The sequence below is a fragment of the Natator depressus genome, chromosome 10 (assembly GCF_965152275.1).
Source record: "Natator depressus isolate rNatDep1 chromosome 10, rNatDep2.hap1, whole genome shotgun sequence".
Classification (NCBI taxonomy): domain Eukaryota; kingdom Metazoa; phylum Chordata; order Testudines; family Cheloniidae; genus Natator; species Natator depressus.
Window position 1 is genome coordinate 7,252,547 of NC_134243.1, and position 14,473 is coordinate 7,267,019.

Sequence of the window (14,473 nt, forward strand, 5' to 3'; positions counted from 1 at the left end):
TGTCTTCAAAGTGCTTTTCAAAGGCAGGCCCAAATTCAGCGTGGATGTAAGATGGTCCTGCTGCATCTCCACCATGTACAAAGAGGAGCAGTGGGAAGGGTTATCTCCAGCAGTGGTTCCTTTTGGTTTCACCCAATTGCATCTCTTTTGCTAGTCAGTGCCCAGCTCACTTTCTGTGCCTGTCCCCAGGAGCCTGGCACAGACCATAGTCCACCGCATCGTCCCCGGAGGTTGACATCCCCCTATACACACATCCTGTTCTTCTGGAGTGGGTACCATTGCACTCAAGCTGGCAAGGCCCAAAGGATGGCATGTGCCAGAATGGTACATGCTGCCTGTTACTTATCACCCTATAATCTTCTAGGTGTTTGCAAATTGATTGCTTAATTATTTGCTCCATTATCTTTCCGGGTACGGAAGTTAAACTGACTGGTCTGTCGTTCCCCAGGTTTTCCTTATTCCCCTTTTTATAGATTGGCACTATATTTGCCCTTTTCCAGTCCTCTGATCTCATCTTCCATGGGCATTCTTGGCTTTCTTCTTATTTTGCTTTGCCCTGTCTCCACCGTGTAGCTGCCTGGGTTTTAATCCCAGCTCTGCTGCGTGTGGCCTATCCTGTGTTTCACTCTGTGAAATGGGGACATTAATACGACAGGCACCAGCTTCCTCCGGGCCCCAGGGGTGCTCAACCCCTCCACACAATCCCACGCCCTGCCCCCCGCCCTCTTCCCCCACTCCCACCCCGCCTCTTCTTGCCCCACCTCTTCCCACCCAGTTCCGCCCCCTCCCCTGAGCACTTCCTGTCCCTGCTGCTCCCCTCCCCCCTAGTGCTTCCTGCACGCCGTGGAACAGCTGATGTTGGCGGGCAGGAGGTGCTGGGAGGGAGGGGCAGGAGTTGATCGGTGGGGCCGCCGGCAGATGGGAGGTGCTAGAGCGGGAGCTGACTGCCAAGCATCCACTAATTTGTTTCCTGGAGCACCCACGGAGTCGGCACCTATAATTAATATCCACCTGCCGGCGAGTTTGTGAGCACGTGAGAACGGCTGCCCAGCACTTGGCTGCTGTGAATGACAAGCTGGGCCATCTCACTACAGCTCCCCCTTCTGTCCAAATGCTGCAATTTCAGTCCCTACAGCAAGACATGGCTGGTTACCCCTCCCACTGCACTGCCCAGTGCCCCTGCCTACTCCTGGTTGTCTTTCAGACCGTTCGCTTTCCAGGCATGGCCTTGCACAAGCCCAGGCAAACTGTCCGAGTTTAACAAGTAATACCGAGATAGCTCTACGCCTCCCATGGCAAAAGCATGATATGTGGAGGGACTGTTTTACCTCTCCAGTGGCAGAAGCCCACCTTTGTCACAAGAGGCTGTGCAACACCGGCCTTCTTTACGCTGGCCCCAGTGGGCCTCGCGTCTGGAAGTGCCGGCTGGAGAACGAGCTGCGCGCTAAGCTGTGAATGGGAAAGGCAGAGCTGGCTGTGGTGGCAATGAGGGTCGTTGTACCGTTTTGCGGTGCTAGCTGATAGCCTTTCCCCACTGCAGAGCCGTCCCACAGCCTGCTCAGTGGAATAGACTCTCCCGCCGGAGGCAGCCCATGCAAACGAGCGCTGGTCAGTACTAACAGCAGAAATCAACTCTGCTGCAGACAAGGGCGAGGGAACAAATACTCCATCTCCTGCCAGAGGAGCGCTGCAGACTGCCAGATACCCGCTCTTCCGGGTTGGTTCCTCGTTTCCCTTTTGGTAATAGCCCAGAACGATGAAGCTTATCCTTTGTATGTGCCGTGTAACAGCAGTGATTTGGCAGGCCAGGCAAGAGTGTTGAGTCTTGCTATACAGGCAGAGACCCTCATGTCATGTGGCTCCAGAAAACAACCCAACTTGATGAAAATAGCCCTGCATACCATGACGGTGGCTAGCCAAAGTCCGTGCCTTGCCAGCCAATCCTGGCTTGGGACAGGAATTATGCTCGGTTTGGTTGCAGCATTGAGAACGCACTGCTTCGGTCTTTGGGTTGATGTGGGAGTGGCCAGCGAAAAACAAGTTGAACCACCCACCGCATGAGTCAGAAGGGGCAGAATGGAGGAAAATAAGTGGAAAAGAAAGGAACATGTCTCTGCTGAGGAAGAACAAGCTGCTGCTGCTGCCCTGGAAGGGTTGAGGGGAGGGATTAGCATCTCGGAGCTGTCATCTCCATAAAGATTAGACTGAAAATGATTCACACACCTACCTCTTGGCAGGGAAGAACTCTCCTGCGCTGGCTGCGCCTGTCAGGCTCCAGAGCTGGTCTGAAGACTTGCCCCAGACTGAGAGAACCAATTATGGGGAGGAGGTCAGGCTTTTAGGTCTCTGTGACTTTCCGGTTGACCAGCTGGTCTCTTCCCAGGTCTTTAGAAGTTCTGGATCCACACTGCTCATTGCAAGAAATGTGACTCATCTTTTTACAAATGTTTACTCCAAAACTTAAAAATTAAATCAAGAAAACATAGCCGCAAAGCTAAGCTTGTATTAATAATATTAAACTATGGACTCAAGCAACACAGCTGTCAAATCGATATCAAATCAAGGTCAAGTTGACAGATTAGTCTCAATGTTGGATTGAAGTTAAATCATCAAATTAGTTAAATGGTCAAATTAATTAAAAAAAAAATCAACCTTCAAATTGTAAAGAGGATTCTAAGAAGGTAGCTGCCTGTTTGGTTATACAATTAAAGGATTTTACAAAAGTCATCCAGTCTGTAACCTGGAGCTGGCTAAATATCTTAAATATGGAAACCAAATTATTATCTAAAGGCTGAGCCACAGCCTCAGGGCCAATTATAAAACTTCCTCTTAGATTTCCATTCTTGCCTGGTGACTAACCCTTTCCTTCTGCCCTCCTATAACACAGACTTTAACAAAACACTCTTGATATACCACATTTTGACAACCATTATTTTCTAGAAATTACAGGTGACAATCACACTTCAGTGAGTAATTTTATGAGACAATATTTAGAGCTGTTTAACCCTGGAGAACTTTTCTTTCAGATACCTGTCCCATGTGGACTTTCTGGGGGTTCACACACACACACAGCCATGCGTTCACTTGCACGCCCTAACAATAAAAAGGCTGAATAGCTAGGATGTCAGCCGGCTAATTAAAAACAACAGACAAAACCAGAAAAAAGAGAAACTAGATACTTGAGGTATCAGGGCTTTAGGAGCTCTTGCAGTCTCTTGAACGCTTAGGGTAGGAGCTGGGGCTGCAGTGAAGGAACCAGACAGTGATATGCTGCTGGCACATCACTTGTCGCCAACGGGCCTTCAGATGCAGGGGCAGACTGGTCAAAGGAGTGGGCTGGACCTTGATGTCCTGACTTCCTCTCCCAAAGGTGGCTGCTCTTGGGGATTTTGGAAGGTCACTCTTCCCTCTGATGGCTTGTTGACCTGAAAGGCGAGGTATCTTAGCCTTATGGTTTGCGAACTTCGCTTACTCTGCCTTGCAACGCTTCCCTCCAAGACCTTTGCACTAATCAGGTGCAAGGCCAGCTTGGGCCTATCAGGTTTGAATTAGGTCATCCATAGTGAGCGTCAGTTTTGGGGAGAGGCCCACTTAAGGCCGGCAATTACAAAAATATTTGGAGTTTTGCATACTGCAAGGACTGGTGTCTGTGACTCCTCTCCAAAGAATCGAAGTTTGGCACACACAAGACCTGTTTTGAGATGGCCTTGAGATGACATGATGGGACCAGAAAGTTGGACACCAAAATCTTATAAAAACAGCCGATGTCTCGGGGGAGAGGGGGTAGGGGTTCCCAACAACCAGTCACTCAACATGCTGCCGTCAACAAAATTAAAAATAAACTGGATAAACTTACAATTGATGCCCTGATTCTCGCAAACAAGACAACTTATAGTAACAGTTCTATTTTGGAACTGTGCTGTAAGTCAAACCTTTGGGATCTTTTTCTTGATGGAGAAAAGCTACTTTGAAACCTACTGAGATAAAACCCACTTAAAATAGAACATTTTATAGAAGGTTGGGCTTCCCATAAAAGCTATAGACTCCAGACCCAGATGATACGCTATTGTTCATTGTGCACAGCCATGCTCTGGAATCGAGTTGGGAAACAAGACAGAACAATATTACCTGTCAATAGATTCATTTCCTGCTTCTAAATGAACCCATCCTGAGGCACGGATCATATATAGGAAACGAGCACTGGCTGAATTAGGGCTAGGAACTTGATCACATTCTTGTCCTAGCTTCCCACACAACCATGTAAAGTTACACTAGAGGTGGATGATGTTGCAGTTTGGTTCCTCTCCTTTCGGATTGGGCACGCAGTACGCAAGGCTGTTACTTGAATAGTAAATGATTAATGAGAAGGACAAGTGGTGATGTTTAGGAGAAGGCAGCAATTAATCAGCCTCGGTGACTACTGCAGAGATGATGGACTAGAACACGGACAGGAGAAATAGGATGGAGTGCGCACTGGCTCTTAGGGGCTACAAGAAGTCATGGATTGCTTCTCCTCAGCCTGCAAGGGTGAAGTATAGCATCAGCTGAGCATCTGATAGAACCTGTCTTGGGCGACTTTATTCTACCCTTCTCTAGTATTTTCCTTCTCCGTCTACCCTGAAGAAGGCTGGTTAAGATCCTCTCCTTACTGTCCATATCTAATGGGAATGGAAGTGACAATGGTAAGGGTTGAGCAGGCTAAGAAAGTAACTTCACAGACCTAGGAAGAGATTGGAAGACCCGTACCAGGCAGATGGCTTCAGAACTTGTCCTGAGGTGTGTTTTGTGAGCCGAGGATTCACCATAAGCAATAGGGATGTAAATACCGTTTAAAAAGTTAAACATTTAAAGGATTAAAAATATTTCATTTCAGTGGTTAACTGATTAAAGGCAGGAGAAGAGACCGTGGGGGATCCAACCCCTCTCCTGCCAGTGAGTCACAACAGAAGTTGAGTCCAAAACTAGCTCCACTCTGCAGGTGCCAACAAACAGACCCACTTGTTGAGATTATCAGCGGCGGGGCGAACCAGCACCGCAACAATCCTTCTCTCCTTTAAAGAGGCCGCACAGTCCAGCCAGCCTGGGAGAGGCGCCCGCAGTGACTTGCTGGTGTCCTGAGTTCTGGTAACTCCCCATCCCTTCCAGTTTTGGTCCCAAATTTTAGACATAAAGTACATTTTGGGACCAATCCTGCAGCTGAGACCGATAAGAGCTTTGTCCTGGACTTCAGTGGGAGCAAGGCTGGGCAGGTCCTTTAAGGGCGATGGAGAAGAGAGCTAATCTCTCTATCTGAGTACTTGGATGGCCCTCTTCTCGGTAGTGTCTGAGCACCTCCCGATCACTAATTCCTCACAACATCGTTGTCAGGCACAGAAGTGCTTTATCCCTCTGACAGATTAAGTGACTTGCCCAAGATCACACAGGAAGTTTGGTAAATGAGGAACTGAACCTTGGTTTCCTGAGTCACATGCCAGCACCTGTCCCACTAGACCATCCTGCCTTCCAGGCTGCAAAGACTGTGCTACACGGGTTTGCTTTCAAGCTGGGTCTGAGCCAGTGCCCCAGCTCAGACTCTCCATCTCTCTCATCACTGGGGGAATTCCACTCCACTTGTCACACCCAGCCTCTAGCTGTATAACGTTGCAAAGCAAACCTGCCCCAGCCCCAGCCCACTCCATGCCAACAGTATCGTGAAACCAGAGCCTCTGCGTTGGCCTCAAAGGAACTCACTGGTTTATGAGCTCCTGGGACCAGGTTTTAGGTGCCTAAAGAGGCAGCTAGGCTCCTAGTGGGAATTTCAGAACTCCCTGGGCACCTGGCTGCTCAAGTAATACAGTTAGGCCTGTCTGTGGTGAACATAGAGGTCATGCTATGCAAAGCTATCTGATTCGGTTCTTGGGCGTTGCTGTTAACGTTTTGGCTGATGCTGGTTCCGACGAGTTTGTGGCAGCCTTTGACTTTTGAGTCCCTTCCAGACAATCTGCCGCGTCACCAACCCAGGCTCGTCTCAGTTCTGTGTTTACATTAGGGCAGGGGCTCAGCTGGCAAACGCTCGCTATATCGCTGCAGCTTGGATGCGGCTTTAAATGCCAGAATAATCCCTAAGGGACATGTCCGAAGTCATGTGGAAAGTCTGGCAGGGCCACGAACATAACCCAGATTCCTGGTCCTGTGCCTTAACCACATGACCAGCTGTCGTGTAAAGAACTGCGGTGATTCAGATGAAAGGCCTGACTGGATTCAGCGAATTGCAGTGTACAAACTGCAGTTTCTCAAGGCCGAGTTGCCATGGTGGTAAAGCACTTGTGGCTGGTCTAGGCTAGCACCGCCTCTGTTGCTAGCAGCAGAGAAGCTGTAGTGATCCTCGAATTTCACCAGAACCCGAGTGCAAATATGACCATCAAGTGCTCTACTGTTCTGTGGGGATCCATCTAGACTAGAGTTTGGGGGCCTCTTTTAACTTGCGTTAACTGACAGCCAATTTATGAACACAATTGTAAATATTAGTCTAGTCAGGCTTCGGTCCCCCCTCCTGGGATCCTGTAGTAATTCTTGTTGTCAGAAGGGGGTCGCGGTGCAATGAAGTTTGAGAACCCCTGCTCGACACAAATCCTGCGTTGAGGAAAGAGAAACAACTTTGTTCCCCAGCACAAACCAGCACACCCAAACAACAGGCGGCTTTGGACTTAAAAGGAATTTTTAATTTTGCACAAATGAGAAACAAAAATAAAATCTCAAAGCAATGCTGAGTGCAAAACGTTACAAAAACGGGAAGCCATTTACAGGGCTAGCGCTACGGACCAGTGTACAAATGCAGGCGCCAGTGACACTTATAAAAATGAGAATTAGATCACAGGACAAACAAGACCAAAACACCGGGAGCGAACACAAATAAAAACCATCCGGTGTATGCAGCATGCAAACTGTTAGATTGCCGGGTCCTCGGTACAGGCAGATGTGCAAAACTGGACGTGTCCTGCTCAAGGACAATCAGTTAATATGTTGCTACTAAAGGAATGGATTAAATACACCTGATTCTGGAAAAAGGTCATGACCTATGTCCAGGAGGGCAGTTATTAAATAGAAATTAAGGCATCTGTGTTCACCTGTTAACTGGCCAGACTGCATTCCCCACGCTCTTAACTTCTCAGACCTCACATACGGTCTGTAAGTCCCCCGTCCCAGCACCTCAGCAGATGTACATCAGCCCCAGGCCACTGGGGCTACGCTGACTCAAACCAGCTGGGAGTCTGTCCCATCAGTCTCTATATTTAGTCTACGTTGCGTCTCCCAGGACACGGAGATATTTGTTTATCTCCATGCTGGCTTTCACTCAAGTGGCGGTTAGGGAGGGAGTGTGCGAGCGTGCGTGTGTGTAACATGCCTGATCAGAGCAGTGTAATCTCACTGGGAGGGAGGGTGAGTCTCTTCTCGCGAGCGTTCAACAGACTTTCCATGTGGGTGGCGATCACGCGACACAACTCTAGGCCCTAAAGAGGGAAGGAAGCACAAGGGAGCGTTACAGCATTTTAACTCTGGTTACCGCCCCCCCCCCCCAGCATTAGTGCCCCCTAGCCTGACTTAGAATGAATTGCACCCCTGTGCTGAAATTTGCTGGGGCCATTTTGTTGTGTAGCGTCCGGTCTTGCAATGGTGAAAGCCGAATGCCCATCCCTTGGCAGACACCTCCTGAGTACCTGCGCCCTGAGCCAAGGAAAGCAAGGGGGCTCTGCTGCCTTGGACCCACTGTTCTGTTGCATAGGAACGAAAACGGTGCCTGCCTGCAGGGGCACAACGCTGTGTGAGCCCGTTGTACTCGCAGGGCCCAATCCTGACAGCTGCTGAGTGCCTCCTGCCGGATGCAGAGCGCCACCCACGCCTACTGCTGTCGCTGGGAGCACTTCCCAGGCCTGAGGCCATCATGGTTACCAATACCCAGCTCCTCCGATTTTCTGCTCCTCCTCCTGCTGGTCCTTCCCTCCAGTTACTGTTCCACTGTGGCCTCCCACTGGCACTTGCCTGGACTCTCTGTGAAACGCCCTCACACCGCTGGCCTTGTACAAGGGGCAGCACTGGAGCTGCCTTTTACCCAGCACAATAGGCAGCACCAGAGCGTCCCCTGCTTCTCCCATGTCCCCCATATCTGGCAGTGCCCCTGAGCTACAAAACTACACGCAGTTAGTGTAACACGCCCCTGGTCCGAGAAGGGACATCGAGCAGCTCCGAACACTGGTAGCGAGACCGTCGGAAAGGTGTAATAATGAGCCCCTCTTCTCTTGCCTCCCAGTCCTGGGCTTTAAACCATGAGGCCACCTTCCCCTCCGCATCCTGGAGAGATGCATAGAAATTGCTCCTTGCCGGAGTCCACCAGCAATAAAAACCTGTATGATCTACTCAGTCCTCATGTTGCAGTTAAAAGGCAAATGCACTGGTGCATTAGACTTTGGACACTGCTGGACCAGCTGGACATCTGGCAGAGCCAGGATTTCATTGGGTTTTAGACTCTGAGGATGCATCTAGATTGCAGTCAGGGGGTCTGACTGCAGCGCGGGTAGACGTACCCGGGATAGCTTTAATCTAGCCAGCTTGAGTAACACCAGCAGCGAAGCCGTGGCAGCCTGGACTGCAGCCTGGGGGGCACAACCCTGCCCAAGGCTATGGGTCGAGACTTGAGCAAGTAGCTCATGCTGAAGTCTGTGTCGTCACAGCTTCACTGCTATTGTTACTCAAGCTGGCTTTGATGGAAGCTAACACGCAGGCTGCAATCACACCTCGGACTGCAGCAGAGATGTACCCTGAGTTTTTACTCACTAGGATTCCCTTATATTTAAGCAGCTGCCTCCATGCGCTGGTTGTTCAACCAAGTTAGGCAGGGAAAAAGCAAACCCTGTCATGAGGAAATCTGGTTGCAATGAGGTGCTTAGTTTGTGTGCGGAGTTACCAGGACTGCATGTGAAAAGTGGGTAACCGCAAGCGCAGAGTCCAGCCTGCTTAGCACAAATGCACACTCACTGCGTGTGCTGCTGCACACCTAACTTGTCTGAAGATGTGTCTCTTAGTTTGCTGATGTGGAGTATGTGGTACAGGAGCACTTTTGTGCACTGATCCCGGAAGAGACAGGCTGGGGATGGTGCTGGCTTTGCTGTATTTCTGTACCCTCTCCAAATACAACCCACGAGCATTCTTTCTGGGAGCAGCAGCTACCTACCATCTGAAGGTTTAGCTTCAGAGATCCGGGTGAAGAAGCCAGGAGGAAAGCCAGAAGGAGACAGTAGGAAGAGAAGCGACAAGGAGAGAATTAAGGGGCTGGAGAGAGGATGAGTCACGTGGCGTGTCCTCTGCAGGGGGATTGTCCTGATGAGACGCAGGTGCCCTGGCTACGTTCCCCTCCCTGAACCTCACCCTGGTGGGGTTCTGTGCTCCCCCAACCTGCTGGCCAGGGGCACTGCTGTCTTTACTGTGTTGTAATACAGGGGCTCGGTGTCTCACAAGTGCAATATAGAGGGCTCATGTTGCTCTCTGGAGTTCATCTCATTTGTGGGGAGGGGGCAAGCTAGCTCCACACCCTTCACTCCCTGCTCCCAGAGCCCACAGAAACCCTTCACCGGTGCTTTGTGCGGTGGGGTGGGGTGGGATGGGCTCCTGGCATCCTGCCCCCTGCAGAGGGGAACCAGGAAGGCTGGGCTGCATCCCGCCAGCCCCATGGCTGGGGAGCGGGGCCTCGGCAATGAAGGTCCATGCCATTCAACCCACAAATCCCCGGGAAGCCAACCATCAGGAGTCACATTACAGTCTAAGTTTAAGAGCCTAAATGGCCATGTGAATTCAGGGGAGGCGATAACACCATAGGAGCCTTCGCTGTGGCCCTCCCATCCCCTAAGCACATCCTGGCATTACCCTGCCCCGGGCCTTGAATCAAGACAGGGCCGAGGGGTTTAAAGAGGGGGAAAGGCAAGCTGCTTAGCTGCACTCCATACCTGCTCCAGCTGCAGCTGCGTCATCCTCTGTGACATCAAGTCTCCCAGCATGATCTCCACGTAGGGGTAGCTGGAGCCGGCTGTGGGCCGCTGGGTCCTCGTGGACTGAATCTCCTTCAGCGAGAACTTCACAATCAGCTCCTGGGGATGGATGCACAGCTCCTTCATACGCACGCCCCACCAGGGACCCGGCCCCAGTGTACAGACTATGAGCTCCTTCCTACCAGTTCATCCCATCCTTCCCGGCTACTGTCCTTTATCATTCTTACTGCAGTCGTGCCTAGGAGCCTGAGTCACGGACCAGGACTCCTCTGTGCTAGGCACTGTACAAAGCCAGAAAAATGGGACAGCCCTGCCCCAAAGAGCTTCCAATCTAAGCACAGGACAGGAAACAACAGATGGATACAGACAGAGGGACGGGGGAGCACAAGGAAACAATGAGGCAATAATAGGTATCCCTGCCTTGGGCCCCCTGAATAATTCATCCCCATTAGTCTTTGGAAAAATTGCCGTGGATCACGAGGCAACAGCTTTGCACTGAGAGGCAGACCGAGAATGGGGTGGGCACTCTATGTACAGGCCATCCTCCCCCTCCGGGCCGCTGGGGTTAGCTCTCTAGCCCGGTCCAACAGCCAGGGTCACAGCAACAGCAGAATTAAGCTATCACCTGAATCCAGTGCACGACAGAGTGAAGGCTCTGGTGTCTAACACACGGGCCACTGCCGTATTAGGAGGCACACGGCTGAGCCCGGGGGGAGGGGGGACTCTCTGTGATGTATTAGAGCACACGACCCCACTCCCAACCCACATGATGCCAGTCCCAATGGGTTTCACTTTCGGATCCAGCCCTCCCAGGGCAGACATCACCCAGCAGCCAATGAGCCTTGCCGACATGCTGCAACTGCACCCTGCGTGTATGAAGCGAGCACCTCCTGGAGGGGCCGGGCGAGGGGCTGGCCTGCTGTCCCCTACACCTACGTGGGTGTCCTTGTTGAGGAAGTTGAGGCCGTTCTGGTTGACGGCCAGGATGCACGGCGAGACGATGGCATTGTTACTGCAGCTCTGGATGTAGAAGAAGGAAGAGCCAAACAAGGGGAAGGCGCTCAGCAGCCCTGCGGAGACGACATGCAGTCAGCAAAGCCAGGGATCTGCCCAGGGCGCAGCCAGGAACCCGACCCTGGGGCTGAACCATGATGATCAGCTGGGACATAGCCACAAGGGGGTCCCCTCCAGGGCAGGGAGATCCGCCCCCTCGGGGCAGGCGGTAATACTGCCACTGCCCTGCAGGGGGAGGCGGCATTCGGTCCTGCAGCCCTGCTGGTGGAAGCTGCTAAGAGAGCGAGATGATCAATCATTGCATTTGGCCACACCCCCTTCTAAACAGCCCCGCCCCCTCTGGGCTCCCACGTGCCCCCAGCGGAGGGGCAGGTTGTCCCACACGAGGCTCTTCGTGAAGGTTTACGCCGGTAGAGGCCAGGGCCTAACCATGGAGGGTGGGAGCGGGGTTAACTGAGCTCTTTGAGCCTGGTGGAGATCTGGCTGAGGGCATGTGGGGGGGCATGGCAGGGCGGCTCTAACTCGCCCCTCCCTCAACATGCCAGGTACCCAGCACCCACACACGGTCTCTTCCAGAGCAAGAGCCTCTCCTGCTTCCTCCCCACCCTCTGCCACAGGCTCGGGAATCGGTTTGGGCAGCAACATTTTGCATCGCTGATGAATGAACAGAAGCCGGGACGCCCGAGGCAGCGCCGAGGGCATGGCAAGTGCCTGGGGGGCACTGCTGAGACCCCCCCACAGCTATTGCTGCAAAGGCCCAGCCATGGCATGGGCTGGGGGGGAGAGGGGCTCATCTCTGCTGCTGTGCCCCTCAACACCAGGGCAGGACTCAGCTGCTTCTGCTCCTGCCCCACCTTTGACCATGTTCCCCTCTGATCCAAAAAAGCTCCCCAAATCCCAGGCTCGGCCGACTCCCAGCAGCGGCTCACTCGCGCGCCTGGCCGCGTTGCCTGCCCCATGTCCCTGCGGGGGGGGGGAAAGGGGGGGCTTACCTAGGAACTGAGCTCTGGCCTGGTGGGCGCTCAGGGCCTGGACCTGCGGCAGATGCTGCAGCACCACGTTGAGCCACGACTGAGCCTTCAGCGCTCGGCAGAACTGGGGCGGGACGTAACCCTGCACCTCCCGGCTGCGCGGGGAGAGACCCAGGGAAAGGTCACAGACAGCCCCAGGCAAACACTCAGGGCCTGTCCATGTTGGAGGACAGAAAACCTGCTGTGGGAGAGCACTGCCCACCCATCACCCAGCTCCAGGGCAGCAGAGAACCAGGGTGTGGAGAAGAACAAAGACCCCTCCTTGGGTAATAGCAGCCAGGGCTCAGCCCTGAGGGGGGGCTCCTGACCTGCAGGTCCCACGGTGTCTTGCTGAGGTGGGGAGTCCCTCATCCCTGAATCATTCTCATGCAGGGACTCCCCACCCCACTCCTAATGCAGCACATTCACCATGGGTATTGTCCAGCCTCGGTCCCACTCCGCCCGTCCTGGGGCTCTGCCTCCATTAATAACAAAACCGTACAGCAGCAGTGTGCTTACAAGCATAGGTCCCCATTCTGCAAAGACTCAGGCACACGCTTAGTTTTTTGAACCCAGTTAAATCACATGCAAAAGTCTTTCAGGGACTGGGGCCTCCTTCTTGAGCAGGCTGATGAGTGTTTCCCCCTGCAGGACTCCTGCCCTTCCCACTAGCTGTCTCTTGCAGCACAGCAGCTCTGCTCCTTAGTGGCACTAATGAGACTCACCTGGTCTGGTTACCAGGGAGAGTCAGCAGAACATCTCTGCACCTCCATGCAGGGTCCTATGCTTGACACCCAGAGACAAGCACATATAGATAGAGTTCAGTCTGAATACATTGCAAACCTAGGCCCAGATCCTGCATGCTGACCCTGGCACCTGTTGGGAATCTCACTGATGTCAGTGGGGCTCTGCAAGGGCATACCCACATGGATCAGATTTCAGGGGAAGGGCCACAGTCAGCTATGCACTCAGTTTAATAAGACTGGAGGACTTTGGAGTTGAGCCACAAGGTCACTGCTACCAGGAAACCCAAGTTCATAAAGCAGCCGTAGGCCAAGAGCCCCTCAGTCCTTGGCATTTGATCTGGAACTGAAATTCCTACGTGAGTTCATCTTTCTTCTCATTTAAGTCTTATGTAAGTGGTAGAAAGTCTCCCACCTCTCCTCTCCCCTCGGGCCGCCCCCCCCACGGGGCAGCAATTCTGCAGGCTCTCTGCACTCCTCTAAAAGCTTCACCTTCCAGGAGATTTTTTGTAGTGACTCAAATTCCAGGAATTCCCCAGCCCCAAAAGTACATGCGGGATTTAATTCACCACGACAGGAATAGTTAGTGCTCTGATTTGAGACCGGAATTTTGAATCTTCTCATTCCATGCAATCATTTCTCTGTGCAAGCTCAGCTCTGGGGGGATGCCTTGCGCAGTCAGCCCAGGTGATCAGCACCAGGGTCAGAGCACCCGGGTTTAGCGCTGCCCTGGTACGAGCAGCCCCACTGCAAAGTCCAACCTGAGTTCCTGTGTCCATGCTGGTGCTGTGCTCCCCCCATGTGTCTCCCCGGTTCTGCTGGGGGGATGCCCCATTGTTCTTGGCGCTGCAGTCAGCCAAGCCGCTCTATAATTCTTTCCCAGTGAATTGTGGGAGAACTTGTCTGTCCTTCTGGGCATGTGGGGGAATTGTAGGAAAGTCCTGGAGGACTATCCGCACTCTTCAGCCAGTGTCCTCGCTGCAGAGTGGGTGCGTTAGCAGCCTGCGTGGAAGCGGAACCTGGACTCTAACCCAGAGCCCCAGTGAGGCTGACTAGCCTGGGTTGAAAGCGCCACTAGACTCGGCCGAGAGGTTGTGTGTGTGTGGATGGGAGATGGGAGCAAAACCCAGGGAAGACACTGGGCTCACTGCAATGAAGACAGACTCTGGGGTGGCCTGTCAGGTCATACTGATGCTGATGACACCTCGTCTGTCTATAGCTCGCCCCGTGCCCTCCGAGGACCTGGAGGCACTCTGCAAACAATGGAGCCAAGCAGCTCTGGGAGGTGGCAGTACGTATCACACATATGTTTTAGAGCTAAGGAACATTAGGCAGAGAGAAGCTAAGTGACTCGCCCAAGGTCACACAACGAGTAAGCAGCGAAGTGTGGAACAGAACCCAGGAGTTCTGGCCGCTCTGCTCCAGCAACTAGCCGGGGCTCCCTTCTCACTAAGGCGCAAACACAACATGATGGGACACAAGCCGTGGTAAGCAGGGTAGCACCCAAGTGCCACCATGCCCAGGGTACCTACACAGTGGGCAGGTACATGCTGTCCTTGGCCCGGTGCTGGAGGGCTGCCAGTTTGGAGACCTGCTGGCACTGCTGTTTGCTGGGTTGCAGGGGAGGTAGGATGTTGAAGAGCCCCTTGAGATAATCGGGCAGGACCTGAAAGAAGATACAGAGCAT

The 14,473-nt window shown here is 52.7% G+C and overlaps 1 protein-coding gene across 1 annotated transcript in view; it reads right to left on the reverse strand.

Moving 5' to 3' along the window:
* Positions 1–6,685: 6,685 nt before the first annotated feature.
* The window catches only part of MYO15A (myosin XVA), an 85,243-nt gene continuing 77,455 nt past the window's right edge, over positions 6,686–14,473 (reverse strand). Inside the window, exons 61-65 of the mRNA XM_074964869.1 lie at positions 14,319–14,452; positions 12,026–12,159; positions 10,956–11,089; positions 9,978–10,118; positions 6,686–7,490 (exon numbers count right to left, since the gene is read on the reverse strand). Of these exons, the coding sequence (XP_074820970.1) occupies positions 7,389–7,490; positions 9,978–10,118; positions 10,956–11,089; positions 12,026–12,159; positions 14,319–14,452 (645 nt within the window). The 3' untranslated portion in view covers positions 6,686–7,388. The remainder of the gene's footprint in view (positions 7,491–9,977; positions 10,119–10,955; positions 11,090–12,025; positions 12,160–14,318; positions 14,453–14,473) is intronic.